This window comes from Lotus japonicus, chromosome 3 (genome assembly GCF_012489685.1).
Source record: "Lotus japonicus ecotype B-129 chromosome 3, LjGifu_v1.2".
Lineage (NCBI taxonomy): Eukaryota > Viridiplantae > Streptophyta > Magnoliopsida > Fabales > Fabaceae > Lotus > Lotus japonicus.
Genome location: NC_080043.1, coordinates 97,550,967 through 97,567,639, shown reverse-complemented (window position 1 = coordinate 97,567,639; position 16,673 = coordinate 97,550,967). Strand labels below are relative to the sequence as shown.

The 16,673-nt window shown below is 43.2% G+C and overlaps 3 protein-coding genes across 4 annotated transcripts; 2 read left to right on the top strand and 1 right to left on the bottom strand.

Annotated features, from left to right (window-relative positions):
• Positions 1-83: 83 nt before the first annotated feature.
• On the top strand, positions 84-1,679 carry LOC130748016 (UDP-glucose flavonoid 3-O-glucosyltransferase 7-like). Its single transcript, XM_057601097.1, has one exon. It carries the CDS (start codon positions 153-155, stop codon positions 1,584-1,586), a length of 1,434 nt encoding a protein of 477 aa, XP_057457080.1. The 5' UTR covers positions 84-152; the 3' UTR covers positions 1,587-1,679.
• A 3,279-nt stretch (positions 1,680-4,958) lies between these two features.
• LOC130748015 (uncharacterized) lies at positions 4,959-7,714 on the bottom strand. 2 transcript variants are annotated; one of them, XM_057601095.1, is made up of 2 exons: positions 6,700-7,714; positions 4,959-6,615 (listed from the first exon to the last, which is right to left on the bottom strand). In XM_057601095.1, the coding sequence occupies exons 1-2, from the start codon at positions 7,586-7,588 to the stop codon at positions 5,042-5,044; spliced, it is 2,463 nt and encodes an 820-aa protein (XP_057457078.1). In that variant the 5' UTR covers positions 7,589-7,714; the 3' UTR covers positions 4,959-5,041. The 2 variants fall into 2 exon arrangements, with proteins under 2 accessions (XP_057457078.1, XP_057457079.1); XM_057601096.1 differs by having other exon boundaries at positions 4,959-6,612.
• Positions 7,715-13,804: 6,090 nt separating this feature from the next.
• On the top strand, positions 13,805-16,055 carry LOC130748014 (cytochrome P450 72A15-like). The gene is made up of 5 exons (XM_057601094.1): positions 13,805-14,221; positions 14,327-14,544; positions 14,658-14,905; positions 14,983-15,364; positions 15,451-16,055. The coding sequence occupies exons 1-5, from the start codon at positions 13,915-13,917 to the stop codon at positions 15,874-15,876; spliced, it is 1,581 nt and encodes a 526-aa protein (XP_057457077.1). The 5' UTR covers positions 13,805-13,914; the 3' UTR covers positions 15,877-16,055.
• The last annotated feature ends 618 nt before the right edge of the window (positions 16,056-16,673 follow it).

The window sequence follows — 16,673 nt, the reverse complement described above, 5'->3', positions numbered from 1 at the left end:
TTATAATATTTGATTATATAAGCTGCGTGGGTCTCGTGGGAAGCTAATTTTTGTGCGTAGAAAATAGTGATGAGATGAGAGTCCCGTTTTTATAAATGAAGACGAAGAAGTGAAGCGGCATAAAAGAAAATCAAGAAAGAAATTAAAGTGAAATGGAGACGTTGAAAGTATACTTCGTTCCGTTCTTCGCACAGGGTCATCTGATTCCTCTTGTTCACTTGGCTCGTTTGGTGGCTTCACGAGGCGAGCATGTGACAATCATCACCACTCCCGCCAACGCACAACTGTTTGACAAAACTATTGAGGAGGACAGAGCATGCGGATACCACATCCGTGTTCACCTCGTCAAATTCCCCAGCACCCAAGTGGGTCTCCCTGGTGGGGTCGAGAACTTGTTCGCCGCATCCGACAACCTCACCGCCGGCAAGATACACATGGCGGCTCACCTTATTCAGCCCGAAATTGAGGGTTTCATGAAGCAGAGCCCTCCCGATGTGTTGATTCCAGACATCATGTTCACCTGGAGTGAAGCCTCAGCCAAAAGCCTAGGAATTCCCAGGCTCATTTTCAACCCAATTTCCATCTTCGATGTTTGTATGATTGAGGCCATTAAGAGTCACCCAGAAGCCTTCACTTGTTCTGATTCAGGGCCCTATCATATCCCCGGTCTCCCTCACTCCCTTACTCTTCCAATTAAACCATCCCCTGGCTTTGCTAGACTCACTGAATCCCTGGTACAAGCTGAGAAGGGCAGCCACGGCGTTATTGTGAACAGCTTCGCTGAGCTTGACGCTGGCTACACTGAGTATTATGAGAACCTCACCGGCCGGAAAGTGTGGCACATAGGTCCTACTTCGCTCATGGTACACAACAAGAAGAGTACTACTCAAGCTGCTCTTGCTCTTGATCATGAACAACACGAGTGCCTTACCTGGCTCAGCTCCAAGGAACCAAACTCGGTGGTTTATATTTGCTTTGGGAGCCTGTGTCGTTTGTCAGATGAGCAGCTTTTCCAGATAGCCAGTGGACTTGATGCCTCCGGGCACCAATTCCTTTGGGTGGTCCATCGGAAAAACAAAGACGACGACGTTGCGGACAACAAATGGCTGCCGGAAGGTTTCGAAGAGAAGATGAGGAAAGAAAACAGAGGAATGATGATCAAGGGTTGGGCCCCACAGCCGTTGATTTTGAATCATCTGGCGACCGGTGGGTTTCTAACGCACTGCGGATGGAACGCGGTTGTGGAAGCTATCAGTGCTGGGGTTCCCATGATTACCATGCCAGGATTCAGTGACCAGTACTATAACGAGAAGCTGATAACAGAGGTGCATGGTTTTGGGGTGGAGGTTGGCGCAGCTGAATGGAGCATATCACCGTATGATGGTAAGAAGAAAGTGGTGAGTGGAGAACGTATAGAGAAGGCAGTAAAGAGTTTAATGGGTGAGGAAGGTGCAGAAATCAGAAGCAAAGCCAAAGAGGTGCAAGACAAAGCTTGGAAAGCCGTTCAACAAGGTGGATCCTCCTACAACTCTCTCACCGTCCTCATAGACCACCTCAGAACCCTTGTCACCAAACCTGCAAACTAAACTAGCTCCCTTGCTTGATGGATGTACTAAAAGAAAATAGCGCAGATCTACATTCTACATTAATATTTTATTCACACTTCACTTTCTATTCAATCTTATTTTCATTTGTTTTTTTATCTCTTCTTGCATTTTCTATCTATGACAAATCATATCACTAATTTTTCTTTTTTCTCTTCTTATTTGCTCAAGATGGGGGTGGAAATCAAATGTGAATATAATTATTTGTCTGCATTATATGGTAGTTAATTCTAAGCAACTCTTAAGTATTTATTTATGGTGCTAGCTACGATACCACAACACTTGTGTGGGTATGATACACGAAAAGGTTGTGGACCAATCACATCCTCCGTATTTAAAAAGAAAAAAATGAAAATATAAATTATTTTTGTTGTGGACCAATCACATCCTTCATGTATGATACATTGTGGGTATCATAGAAACCACCTTTATTTATTTATTTAGGCTTAATTGCACTTTTGGTCCCCCAACTATTGCCTTCCTGTGAAAATCGTCCCCAAATTTCAAAATTAGCAAAACACGTCCTCCAACTATACACCCGGTTGCACTTTTGGTTTTCCGTCCAACTTCCGTCCAAAACTTAACAGATTGCTGGAAAATAAAATAAAAAATTCAAAAACCCAAGTATTGATTGTGGACTGGGCGAGCCTCTAGAGGGGCAACGCCCAGCATGTATCCCGCCCTGAGGCGGGGCCCTGGACTTCAGATGGGCCTTGATCTTGGAGGCCCAATTGGCCCAATAGGTAGTACCCAAGCTCTATAAATAGGAGGTAGTTATCAATTGTAAAGGACTTTTGGCTCATTTGATAAAATAACACATGAAATTCAGCATTCTTTCTCTTACTCTCTCTCCCTAGCACAATCTCTCTACCCTTTGGTACTATACCTTCCCTCAATGTTCATTCCCAGAACATTTGGCGCCGTCTGTGGGGACCGTAAACTCTCTACTCCCATTCACGTGGATTGATTGTGCATGAAGTTACCTTTGATTGTGATTAGGCAATTCTCTGGTTTTCTGATTTTGATTCTGTGACTAGTGATTGGTTTTCCGATCGAGTTTGCATCGTTTCTGGTTTGGATGGAGACTCGACGCAGGAGGCAACATCATTCACCAATGCGACAGCGGATTTCGCCGCCTCGGCGGCCTCATCGTGTGGTCCTGGATTCTCCGGTACGAACGACAGGAGTGCAATCGCCTTCTCCTCCTCCATCATCTCCTGTACCACCACCTCCTCCATCGCCTTCACAGGTGGGATCTCTGGAGCGCTCACCAGAGAATTCACCTGCTCCGGAACAACAACCGGCGGTGACGCAGGAGCAATGGCGCCATTTGATGCGCAGCATTGGCAACATCCAGCAGCGGAGTGAGCATCTACAGGCTCAGTTAGATTTCTACCGCCGCGAGCAGCGAGGTGATGGAAGCAGAGAAGCAGATTCCGTGGCTGAGTTCCGTCCGTTCTCGGAAGATGTCGAGAGTGTGGCGATTCTGGATAACATGAAAACGTTAGTTCTGGATTCTTACAGCGGAGATTCCGATCCGAAGGATCATCTTCTGTATTTTAATACGAAGATGGTGATAATTGCGGCGTCAGATGCGGTGAAGTGCAGGATGTTTCCATCGACGTTCAAATCGATGGCGATGGCGTGGTTCACAACTTTGCCGCGCGGATCGATTTCAAATTTCAGAGACTTCTCATCCAAGTTTCTAGTGCAATTCTCGGCGAATAAGAATCAGCCGGTGACGATCAACGACCTATATAGTATTCGACAGCAAGAAGGAGAATCACTGAAAGAGTACATGGCAAGGTACAGCGCAGCGTCGGTCAAGGTTGAGGACGAGGAGCCTCGAGCTTGTGCTTTAGCATTTAAAAACGGTTTGCTACCGGGAGGGTTGAACAGCAAATTGACACGTAAGCCGGCGCGTTCGATGGAGGAGATGCGTGCTCGCGCCAGCACTTATATTCTTGATGAGGAGGACGACGCTTTCAAAGGAAAGCGCGCGAAGTTGGAAAAGGGCGACACGTCGCCTGAGCAGCGATAAAAGGAGGAGTTTCAGATCGGTGGCAAGGCGGAAGGGAAAGAACAAGGTGCGTTCACGAGAGAATGACAGATCGAGATTCTTCAAGGCGCATCCAACGATGGCAGATCGGAGCAACACGGTCAACAGAGGTGAAGCTTCAGATCGAGGAAGCATGTAGGCGAGGGAGAGCAGATTGGTAATGACGAAGGAAAGAACAAAGGCGAGGAATCTGTCCAGAGCACAATACATGAAGAGCAGAGCCAATCCCGAGACGTCTTTAATAATTTGCATTTGTGAACCTGATATATGATTCTGGCGTTGGAATTCTGCCGATCACATTTGCTTTGGCGAGCCCGCGTTGGCTTTGGCCGTGGAAGTTTGGCGAGTAAAGCGTTGCTATGGTTAAGATCGCTGGCAACAAATTTTCCAATTCCTTCAAACTTTTCCTCCATCTTTCATTTGATTCCCTTCTCAGTTGTTGTATTTCCTAATTTTCTTATTTTGAAGTTGATATTAGAAGTTATATTGTCTTCACTGGTTTTGATTCAGGCAGAGAGGAGCAAATCGGATCAAAGAGAAGGAGTGGGTGAATTGAGGCACACCATTAAAGTTTTTTGAAACTTGGAAGACTCTTCCATAAGCGGTTTGTTATTGGGTGGGACAAGCTCCTGATGGCGCGATTTAGTTACAAAGTGAAACAAGTTTCACGATGAACTAAATTAGCCCCGGAAAAGCCCACGTAACCACCGGATTCATTGGCGATGTGTGGGGTACAAGTTGCCCATTCTACTGAGCACCGCTTTGGTAATCCAACTGGCCATTGGAACCCAAAGCACTTTGAGTCCCGAAATGGGACGATCACACCAAGGGTGGCGACCTACCGCTAGGGTGGTGACCTCATGCCAAAGGGTGGCGACCAAACGCTATGGGTGGCGACCTGTAAGACTCAGTTTAGACACACAAAAGTCGCCAAAAGGGTGGCGACCTCACGCTAAGGGTGGCGACCTACCGCAAGAGGGTCGCGACCTACCGCAAGAGGATGGCGACCTACCGCTAAAGGGTCGCGACCTACCGCCAAAAATGAGGGTAGCGACCTACCGCAAAATGGTGGCGACCTACCGCAAGAGGGTCGCGACCTACCGCAAGAGGGTTGCGACCTACCGCCAAAAATGAGGGTAGCGACCTACCGCAAAATAGTGGCGAGCAAGTCAAACTAATTTCTTATAAGGCTAAAGCAAGATGGTGATGACGATGCGGCGGCGACTAAAAAATGTTTGGCGGAAGCATTCCAACATGATTTACAAAATATCCAACGGCGATATAAAAAGCTATGGCGAAGGGTTGCTTAAACATAGACGAATGGCGGAAAAGTACACTACAAGGTGACAGTAAAAGCTAAAGTAATGTTAAAATTACATTATTCATTGTTTTCTTTCTCCTGTTCTTCTTCTTCCTCTTCTTCTTCAGTCGCTGTCCAGAGGTTTTGGTCAATCAGGGGAGGATCGTCGGGACCAACCAGTCCTGCGGTGGTTATCTCTTTCATTACTCCCATGACGCTAAAGTCAAAGTTCGGGTACAAATGTTGGGCCTGATCTTTGGCGAGGTAGAAACCGCGCTCGCGGTTGTCAAGGGCGATGTCAGCGGCTTGTTCCCTCGCCTCAATGGCTTTGGCCTTCTCAGTCGCCAGCTCGTCCTCTAGACTTTTGATCTTTGCTAGTTGGGAAGCAATCTCAGCATCTTTCGTGGCGAGGGCCTCGGCGTGGGTTTCGGTCGCTTTCTTGATCTCCTCGGACGTAGCCTGCATCACCGCCTCCATGTCAGATTTCGCCAAGGCCAAGGACTCCGCAGACTTTTTCTCTTGCTCCGCCAACGCTTTTTTCACTAACTCCAGCTCAGCGCACAGAGCGGCAAGCTCTGACTCCTTAGCAATCAGCGCCTCGCCTCGGGCGATCAAGTCCTTCTCAGCTTGCTCTTTCTCCTTCTTGCAAGCTTGAAGGCTTGCATCAAGCTCATCTGCTTCTTCCTTCATCAGCGCCAGCTGATCCTCCAGCTCGCCGATTTTAATCCCCGCCGTGCCAATCATCTTGTCGGCATAGACTTTGTCTTTTCCTGCCTGCGTCGCTAGTTTGTCGAAACGCTTTTCCCAAGCAGCGGCGGCTTCTTGATGCTTAGCACTTTCGGCCTTCAACCGCTCAGCTTCAACGTTGGCGGCATTGAACTTCTCAAACGTGTGAGCAAAGATGCACCCAGCGCGTAGGAGGCAAGCAAGAGTCTCCTCCTTGGTATCATTCAGGCCCCGACTCAAAACTTCTTTTTCTATGACGTCACGGTTGAGACCAGCAAGTAAGAATTCTGAGGGTTCAATGGCGTTGGGGAGCATATTATAATAGCTTGAAGAACCGACCTCGGGAGCAGGGGCTTGTTCAATTTGAGCCGCTTCAGAGGTAGTGGCAGCGCCAGGACAGGATTTTTCCCCTTGATGAGGCGGGGAAGGCATGGAGCCCGCATCACGTGTTGGGGGCGGGCTAGGAGGCGCCTCTTGGTGAGGGGGAGACTTTGGGGTTTCATTTTCTTTTTCCTTCTCTCCAATAGGAGTGTCGGAAGACGCAGCAGCTTTTGTGGCGTTAACGCCGGCGGAGGCGGCTGTGGCGCCAACAGAGGACTCAGCGGCAACAGCAGCGGTCGCACCGGCGGAGGCAGGAGTAGAAGCTGGTACGGCGGTTGGCTCGGTAGTTGCGGCGATGGAGGCTTCAGCGACATTTTTGCCTTTAGGCGCAGCAGCAGTGGTGGGCTGAGCGCCAGGGTTGGATGTGCCGGCGCCGGAGGAGATTTTGGTCAATCTTCTCCTCTTGGGAGCTTTGGTGCTCTCGGCTTGGTTCTCAGCACCGCCCCGTTTTTTCGCGTCGCCCTCAGTGTTGAATTTTGGGGAAAAGCGAGCCATTCTCCTCTCACGGGCCTTCAGGAGCTCGGCGTTCGTGAAATTCATATCTTCTGTAACAATAAAAAAAAAACGATCAGTGACAACATAGGAGTCGAGAAAGGAAATGTCAATAATAAAAGTGAGCTATGGGCAACCTAAGTATTTGGGAGTTCTTGAGAGGTCAGCGCCCTCAAGGACTGTTGTGCAGTCAAGGATGGGAAGTGGGGCAAGGAGATCAAGAAAGGCTTTATCGTTGGCGGACAAGGATTCCTCTGAAGGATCGGTGATCCCGTTGGGCTTCTCCGTCCAATAAAGAGGAAAGAGGGCGGTCCCGTCTCTGAGGGTGAATGCCTCTGGGTAGGCGGGATGAACCGCCACACGGAAGTACTTTCGTGCGAAGGAGGACTTCGCGTTACTTTTGTGAGGATGCAAACACTTCCGGCCGGCTCGGGCCTTCAAGGAAATCCATCCTTTGTTTTTGATGGACTTGGAGTCGACGTCGTAAAGGTAGAAGAAACTGGTGGGGGATGGGGCGATGCCGACAGCGGCGCTTAGGATTTCAAAACATCGAATGAAAGCCCAGGCGTTAGGGTGGAGTTGACAGGGAGCCGCGTTGATGTCGCGGAGGACGGTTTGGACAAAGGGCGAGAAAGGAAGCCTGATTCCAAGCTCGCTAAACATGTATTCGTACGCAAAGAAGAAATGGGATCTCTTTACGTCGCCGTCTGGCTTGTGAAGCCAGGGGCGATCCCCGGGACTGCAAACCCAGATCCTGAGTTTGAGGTTAAACTCATCGTCATTGGACAAGCCACCCAGGGAGTTCACGAATTGCACAATGGGATCGCTGTCTTGGAAGATGGAAGGTTGATCTATAGCCTCGTGTTTGGGGGCTACTTGGACTGGAAGGGGCAGAGTGGCGTAGGTTTTTAGTCGGTGAGCTGGGATCTCCGGAACCTCTAAACGGAGGCCGCCGGCAGCGGTGGAGTCAGGGTCGCTTTCGGAGGAGGAAGAAGAGTGATTAGGGGAGGTAGGGTTTGAAGCCATTTTTAGAAGACAGTGAAGTGAAAGAAAGGAAAAGATCAGTATGTGTGCGATGTAAAGATAAGGACAGGGGGACTCACCGGAGTAGGATGTGAAGAGTGGGTAGCGGAAAGGGTGATAAGCGACGGCTCCGGAGCGGAAGTGGGCAGAAGGAGTTTGGTAAGCGATTAGGGAAGTGAGAGGGGTCTCGGAAAGGGATGACAGTGGGGAAGAAGGGTTTTTATAGGAGAAGGGGAGAAGCTGGAAGGGTGACGCGTGTTGGACGCGTGTGGAAGGTTGGAAGTCGTGATGGTTTTGGGGAGGTGGGTCGCGTGCAAAGGGGAGTTACTACGCACGATGGGACGGTTATGAAAGGTGAAGTGACGGTTCCGGAGAAAGAGGGAAATTGATGTAACCAACACATCACGTGGGGCAGCCACGTGAGGCAGATTGAAATTTGAAAGGGTTTTAAAATAAGTGAAAGCGCGGAAAGCCTCGCCACTATAAGGATCAAACGCCATCGCCTGACGATTGACACCAACAACGAAGTTCAGTCTCTCGCCGGGGTCACCGCCAGTCAATGATTGAATGATCGGCACATGACCCATGCCTGCCACCTTTCCCGCCAGCGAGCGATTATACACCTGCTCCAACTTATCACCAATACAGAGTAGTCGTTCTCGCCGCTTGCGGACTTGTGGACTTGCAAGCTCTGTTCGCTCGTCAAGTCAGTGGATTGGGTGACTGAAAATGCTAGTTTCCTTTTGCTCACGCCATGTTGGCGACAATCTCAGCATCTTTTGTGGGTAGATTCCGGTGTACGATAAGACATGTAACAGCGTTTAAAAGACACCCTTAGCTCTCGTACCTCGAGCTCGGTGTCTTGTGGACTAGTGGACTGGGCGAGCCTCTAGAGGGGCAACGCCCAGCATGTATCCCGCCCTGAGGCGGGGCCCTGGACTTCAGATGGGCCTTGATCTTGGAGGCCCAATTGGCCCAATAGGTAGTACCCAAGCTCTATAAATAGGAGGTAGTTATCAATTGTAAAGGACTTTTGGCTCATTTGATAAAATAACACATGAAATTCAGCATTCTTTCTCTTACTCTCTCTCCCTAGCACAATCTCTCTACCCTTTGGTACTATACCTTCCCTCAATGTTCATTCCCAGAACAGATTGGTTCTTCATCTTTTTCAAACTTCTTCATCATTAAATCTTATAAAACCCAGAATCTTCATCTTCATAAAACAAAACCCATAATTTTTTTTTTATAAAAAAATCTACAAATCCATGTTCCCCCACTTCAAAAATCCCTCTTCCCCTTCTCTCTTCTCCACCACATCCTCTTCTTGCTCCCTCACCCACCTCCCTTCCTGCATAATTTAGTGAGTTGCATTTTTAGTCCCCCAATCTATAACCACCACTCCTCCTCCCCTCCTCATTCCTCACTTGTTTTCAACCACCGCTTCTATTTTCTTCATCCTTCCCAAGCTTTTTCCTTTCTCCATCGTTGTTTCTGTGCAAGAGACCCACTTCCTGTATCATCAACCAAACCCACACCGTGAACCATCATTGAAGCCTCTGCCAAGCCGTGAACCATCATCGAGACCCACTCCTTCCCTCACCCCCACCTCTATTTGATGAAATCATCAACCCAAATCGCCCATCCCCCACAAAACCCAAATCGACGCCGCTTCTCACGGCAGTAGAACATGGAGCTGGAATTTGGGGCCTGTGGCTATGGTTTAGGGTTTGGTGTTTGAGGTTCCTGGTTTTGAAGTCTTGGTCATTTTAGTTCCTGGTTTTGCTGTGAATGTTGGTTTGGAGATGGAAGGGGGAAGGGATCTTTGTGAATTTTGGGTTTGATTCTCTTTTGGGAGTGTTTGCTGGGAGAAATTTGGATTTCGTAGTTGATTTGAATGTTGGGATCGGTGGGGTTGAGAAGGGATGAAGAAGAACAGAGTGTGGTGGCATGAAAGTTGTGGTGGTGCAGTGGTTGAGTGGTGGTAGTGTGGTGGTTGAGTGGGAAGAAGAAGAATAAGAAGAAGAAGAGAGTGGGGCTGAGAAAGGGAAGAGAACGATGAAGGTGAGATGTTAGGTTGGTATTTCTGGATTTCAATTAAAATATTATTTTTTTCTCAATTTTAATTTTTCTTTATTTTTTAATTCATTTTTAACGGAATATTCTGTTAGTTTTTAGACGGAAGTTAACGGAAAACCAATTTTGCAACCGAGTGTATAGTTGGAGGACGTGTTTTGCTAATTTTGAAGTTTGGGGACGATTTTCGCAGGAAGACAATAGTTGGGGGACCAAAAGTGCAATTAAGCCATTTATTTAAGGTAACTATGAAGTTTTTTGTCTTTTTGACAGGAACTATAAGGGATTGTCTAAATGACCCAAGAAAAGTTTGGTTTAGATAATCCATCATCCAATCACATTGAAGATAAGTGAGTTGGAATTTCTATATTTTATTTATTAATTTATTTCCAATTCACGTATCTCCAATGTGATTGATTGATGAGTTATTTAACCCAAACTTTCTCATAGGTCATTTAGACAACCCCTAACTATAAAGTTAATTAATAAACGGCGGTGTGTATTTTAGTCATTTAAGTTTTCTTATTTTACTTTTCAAAAAAAAAAAGTTTTCTTATTTTAAGTTAATAGTTTATTTTACTTTAGTGCAATTTTTTTTTTTAGTGTTTTTGAGATGAAATTGAAGAATCTCTTTAATAATAATCTCTTTGATAATAAATATTAAGCCATGGGTCCATCCCGTTTTATATTTAGCTTAGTCTATAGTATTTGGATACAAAAATGATTTGTAGGCATAGCAATAATGATGACATCTCAAACATATAATATAACACCACAAACTAAATAGTGCATATATTTGAGATGTCATCATTGTTGTTAATTATGTCTACCAATCAATATTGATTTACATATTAAAATTTTACTAATATGCATGTCTAATTTGATACCATTTTTTACGAAGATGTATATCTTAATTGGGTTTAGTGATAGAGAAAAACTATTTCAACACACTTATTTATGTCATCAATTTTTTCCATAAAACCCTTCACTGTACAATTATTTCTCAGACGTAAAAAACTTTTAACCCCATTTTGATTTGCATTAAAATAATCGCGGTATGTGTTTGTATTCCGTACTTAGCACACGGTAAATTAATGTGCAATATATGTATTGAATGTCTCGTTTCTAGTAATCATAAACTCGGAATACCTTTCTCAAAGCTTCCTAAGGACGTCAAGACATCAATAAAACAATCACCGAGGCTATAAATACAATTTTTTTTAAGCATTACTCATTAATACAAAGTTTGAATTCTTCGCTTCTCAAATTCTCCCTTTACTTTGGCTAATTTGAGCGTTAGAGGGTCTTTTACAAGTTACAACTCTGGTCATGCTAACGAAGCTTTGTCGTGCTAGAGAAAACTTCCACAACCACGCCTAACCACGGAAAACAAAGTGATTCAGACAATTTCAATTCAGAAAGAACAATAACCACGAAGTTAATTTAATTAACTTAAATACAATACTTTGAGCACTGTTTAAGTTATTACCCATGTTGTCATGTTACAATAGGATAACAATAAAAACAACTGTATGGATGGAACTAGCTACACATAAGTCTAATTTTTAATTAATTGAATTTTGTTTGCAAAATTGTTAACAACACGAATAAAGTTTTGTTCACATCTATAAAATAGGAGAGAGATAGAAAAAAATGAGAAAAATAAGAGATGTAATGTACACAATGGTAGGAAAAGAAAACAAAAGAGAATGCAGGAAGAAAAAAAAGTAATAATAAAATGGAAGAGAAAAATAAATGTAAATGAATCAAAACCTAAAAAATATGTGGAGTCTGGATGCAGATAGCTACGGACAACAAACTTAATCTATCTCTCATGCAACATTTTTAACCCTTGGATGAATCTAGTTGTTTAATATGTCAAATATTCAAGTTAAAAATCAAATGTGGTCGAAACAAATATAGAGAAATGAATTATTGATTATTTTTTGGCTTAATTCCATTTTGGGCCCCTGATCTTTCAAAAATGTGCGATCGGAGCCCCCCATGTTTAAACGTAGCGGTCAGGCTCCCTGATGTCTCTAAAACGTGCGATCCAAGCCCTTCCGTCTGTTTCCGTTAGTTGACCAAACAGAGCTTCATTTCTCATTCTTCTACTCAATAACAACAATTAAACACAAATCTAATTACTCTTCTTCTTTTTTTACATTATCTCATCTTCTCCCACCATACAAAATCAACAAAACCCATGGAAGAAGATGCATGATTGTCTCTATTCCAAAAAATTACCCAAATCCAGAAATTGTCCAAATGCTTAAACTTCAAATCAAGACCAAGGTCCATGGTAGCCCAACCGTAAATCTAACATTCTAACCCTAAACCCACCACCAGCTTTTCGTTCTTCTTCTCCCTCACCCCCTCACCCTCACCCTCACCCTCCCTCCCCCAAACCCCAAACCAAAACCAGAGGTCGATGTTGAGAGTTTCATGCCACATATCTGTGCGTGGTAGATCGCGAAAGAGAGAGTGAGAGGAGAGGAGTTGCAAAAGGACGAAGCTCCGATGATGATATCTGGGTCATGGTGCGGTTTCAATTTGATGGTTCAGATGAAGGAGATATCGAGTTGGAGAAGAGAGGTCATGGTGCGAAAGGACGAAGCTTCTGGTTATGAAGATTGGGGCACAATTTTGTTCAATTTTATTTTCTAATTTTTTTATTTCTGGTTCCCTTTTGAGATGTTATTTTCAGCACCAAAGTTGCAATCTTTTGGTTTCCCATCATATGGATTTCTGCTAGAACAAGGATTTGGGGTTTACAAATTGAAAAAAATTCTGTAAGTGAAAGAGATTTGAGATGAAGAATGTGAGGGTTAGGGGATGGGTTTGGGTTTTTGGGTTTCTGGATATATGATTCCTAGGTTTCAATTTCTGGGGTTTTTTTTTTTTTGCTATTTGGTGGAAGGTTGCTTTCAATTTGTAAAAGTTATTGCTTTCAATTTCTAGGATATCTGGATTTCTTATCTCATTTTTTGGCGTTGTTGGCTTTTTGGTTGTTGAGGTTGAAAATGATGGGATGGTGGTGGGGTTGGAGGTGTGTGTTCTTAGGACCTTGTCCCCCCTCTTCTCTCCAAGAATCACCGTTTTTGTTCTGGGGTTGGAGGTGGGTTCTTGAGGAGATTGTGTTGTGTTTGTGAAGAAGGTTAGTAGGTTGGTAGGTTGGGTTAATGTAATTGGATGTTGTGGGTTAGGTTAGGTTAGGTTAATTGTTGGTTAAATTTGGGGGGATCGGGTTTTACATTTGTGGGGGGAATTTCTTTGGTGAAAAAAAAGGTTTAAATAAAGTTTTATTACACGTGGACATGCCACGTCATTTAATGAATGACCTGGTGGCGAGCTCCGTTTGGTCAACTGACGGAAACAGATGGAAGGGCTTGGATCGCACGTTTTAGAGACATCAGGGAGCCTGACCGCTACGTTTAAACACAGAGGGCCTCGATCGCTCATTTTTGAAAGATCAAGGGCCCAAAATGGAATTAAGCCTTATTTTTTTCACGCCTTCCACCTCAACACTTTTAGAAAAATATAGGAATGAAGAGAGAGAAGAAAAAGTAATATAATATGTGATTTAATGAAATCAGTAGAGAAATAAGATGAAAATAAATTTAAAATGAAGTGAGGTGTAAGAGGTTGTCTAAATGACTCATGTCAAAATTTGAGTTAAATAACTGATCATCCAATCACATTGAAGATAAGTGAGTTAAAATTTCTATATTTTATTTATTAATTTATTTACAACTCACTTATCTTTCATGTGATTGATTGATGGGTTATTTAACCCAAATTTTATTATGTCATTTAGAAAACTCCGAGGTGTAAACATATCATTTCTTTGTTATATGTAGGGATTAGCCTAATTTATCTATGGGATTACATTTTAGATGATTAATTGATCTAGTGGTAGACGGTGAAGACCTTCATAAAAAAAGCAATCAATAATTCGGTGGGTTATTAATTTACCTATTTTTTATTTCATTTTTTAAAAACAATATTCTGTAAAAGATTCATCATCGGACGGGTCAGGCAAACACCATGCTAAACGCGAGTAAGTCATGACATCATGTTTGTACCTGTCCTTTTGAACATAGGTTATATAATATAATATGAGCTGCGTGGCTCTCGTGGGAAGCTCTCGTGGGAAGCTCTCGTGGTGGTTTTTAATTTTTAAAATGATAGCTATTTGTTGCATTATATTGCCATACTACCGAGTGTGCATGATAGGTGATTGATTTCTGTTGATGGGAGAAATCATGGGAATATCATCATCATCAATAACAACAATTGGTGTAATTAGCAGTGTGATTGCTACGGTGGTGATATGGTGGATTTGGAGCGCACTGAACTGGGTGTGGCTGAGACCAAAGAGGATAGAAAGAGCTATGAAGCAGCAGGGTCTCCAAGGCAATTCCTACCGCCCTTTGGTTGGAGACATAAGAGATATGGTTAAGATGATCAAGGAAGCCAAATCCAAACCCATGGATCCCTACTCTAACGACATTGCACCTCGTGTATTGCCTTTCGTTGTCCACACCATCGCTAAATACGGTTGGTCACTTTTTCACGAGAACCTACTTAATTGTTTTTTCCTTTTATTGTGTCCTTTTTTCTTCTAATAATAGTAATTGCTTGGTAATGGTAATGGTAATACAGGGAAGAATTCATTTATGTGGCTTGGACCAAGACCGAGGCTTTTCATCATGGACCCAGACAAAATTAAAGAAATCGCTAATAAGGTCTATGAATTTCAAAAGCCCGACACCAGTCCTCTGTTCAAGCTTCTAGCATCGGGCTTTGCAAATTACGATGGTGACAAATGGGCAAAACACCGAAAGATAGTCAGCCCAGCATTCAATGTAGAGAAACTCAAGGTTAGTTTGTGTGTTTCTGTCATTATAAATATGTACCTGCTGTAAACATTCTTATTAATTACGGACCAAGAAATTATGATTCATGTTTATGATTCTGGAAAATTCGCACACAGCTCTTGGGACCGATATTTTGCGAGTGTTGCGATGATATGATCAGCAAATTGGAGAGTGTAGTAGCTTCATCTAACGGGTCATGTGAGTTAGATATATGGCCTTTCGTCCAAAACGTTTCAAGCGACGTCCTCGCTCGTGCTGGCTTTGGAAGTAGCTATGAAGAAGGAAAAAAAGTATTCCAACTTCAAAGGGAAATGCTTCAACTTACAATGACACTTTTTAAGTTTGCTTTCATTCCAGGTTACAGGTAAGACTACTACACTACTACTGCATTTGCAACAACTCAAACTGATTTCTGTGTTCTAATCATGCTTTTTTTGCTAGGTTTCTGCCTACATACACCAATAGGAGGATGAAAGCAATTGACAAGGAAATACGAGGTTCACTTATGGCTATCATCAACCGCAGATTAAAAGCAATCAAAGCAGGGGAACCTACTAACAATGACTTGTTAGGCATACTTTTGGAATCAAATTACAAGGAATCTGAAAAAAGCAGTGGTGGTGGAGGAATGAGTTTAAGGGAAGTAGTGGAAGAAGTGAAGCTATTTTACTTGGCAGGGCAGGAAGCCAATGCAGAATTGCTGGTTTGGACTTTGTTATTACTCAGTAAGCATCCTGATTGGCAAGCAAAGGCGAGGGAGGAAGTTTTTAAAGTGTTCGGTAATGAAAAGCCAGATCATGATAAGCTAGGTCAACTTAAAATTGTAAGTTTCCTTCAAATAATTAATCAACTTAGCATTTGATTTTGGCTTCATTACCGTAATCACTTGACTCTCATTGAAACATACAGGTGTCAATGATCCTACAGGAGAGCCTCAGATTATATCCACCAGTTGTTATGTTCGCCCGATATCTTCGTAAGGATACAAAACTTGGGGACCTTACAATTCCTGCAGGAGTGGAGATTATAGTACCTGTGTCAATGCTACATCAAGAAAAGGAGTTTTGGGGCGACGATGCCATGGAGTTCAATCCAGAAAGATTCTCTGAAGGGGTCTCAAAGGCAACAAAAGGCAAAGTTTGTTACATTCCATTTGGATGGGGTCCTCGACTTTGCATTGGACAAAACTTTGGCTTGTTAGAAGCAAAAATAGCTTTGTCCATGATCCTGCAACATTTCTCCCTCGACCTTTCCCCTTCCTATACTCATGCTCCTTCCTTTATTATCACTCTTCAGCCTGATCGCGGGGCTCATCTCATTTTACATAAACTCTAGACAGCAGATTAGTCGTTAATGACCAAATAAATTCAGATTCTCTAGATCGTATGGTTAAGGAGTCTGTTACGTTAGTTTTCCCATTCCTGCCTGCTCGTATGATAAAATCTGAATCTCAATGTTTGCTATATTGTATGGAAATCCCTTCTAGTTTATGATAAATCTGCTATTTTACGTTACTTTTTGATTATTTTATTGCTTCATCATTGTTCTTAGTTTAGGAGAACAACCCCCCTCCCCCCCTGTTGAAACAGGGGAAAACTTCTTTGACAAGTGAAAATACAAATCATGGATCAGAAAGAACAGAGACATGGATTTTGGAGCATCCTCACCCAACCTTGAATTACAAAAGGAAACAAAGATAGAAAAAGGTGGAACACTGATGCCTAAAGTAAACAAGCGATCAAAACAATTTATTGAAGTATTGAACATATTCACATACTTTCACTTTTTCATTCAAGTATCTGATACACTTTTCATATGGAAAGTGCTACTGTTTATACTAGAATAAATTTTTTCCAAAAAAATCAAATCATCCCCCCCTAATGAGGCAACTGAACACAAAATTATTGAAACCATAAATTCATCATATCATCTCCTCCTTTTTTTTCCGGGGTTGTCTAAATGACCCACAGTAAAATATGGGTTAAATAACCCATGGCCTAGGTGGACCAATCACGTTCAAGATAATTAATTGAAATTTTTATATTTTATTAATCAATTAATTTAGGGTTAAATATGTTTTGGTCCTTAACTTATACACATAACTATAAAATTGTACCTGAAAAAAATATAAA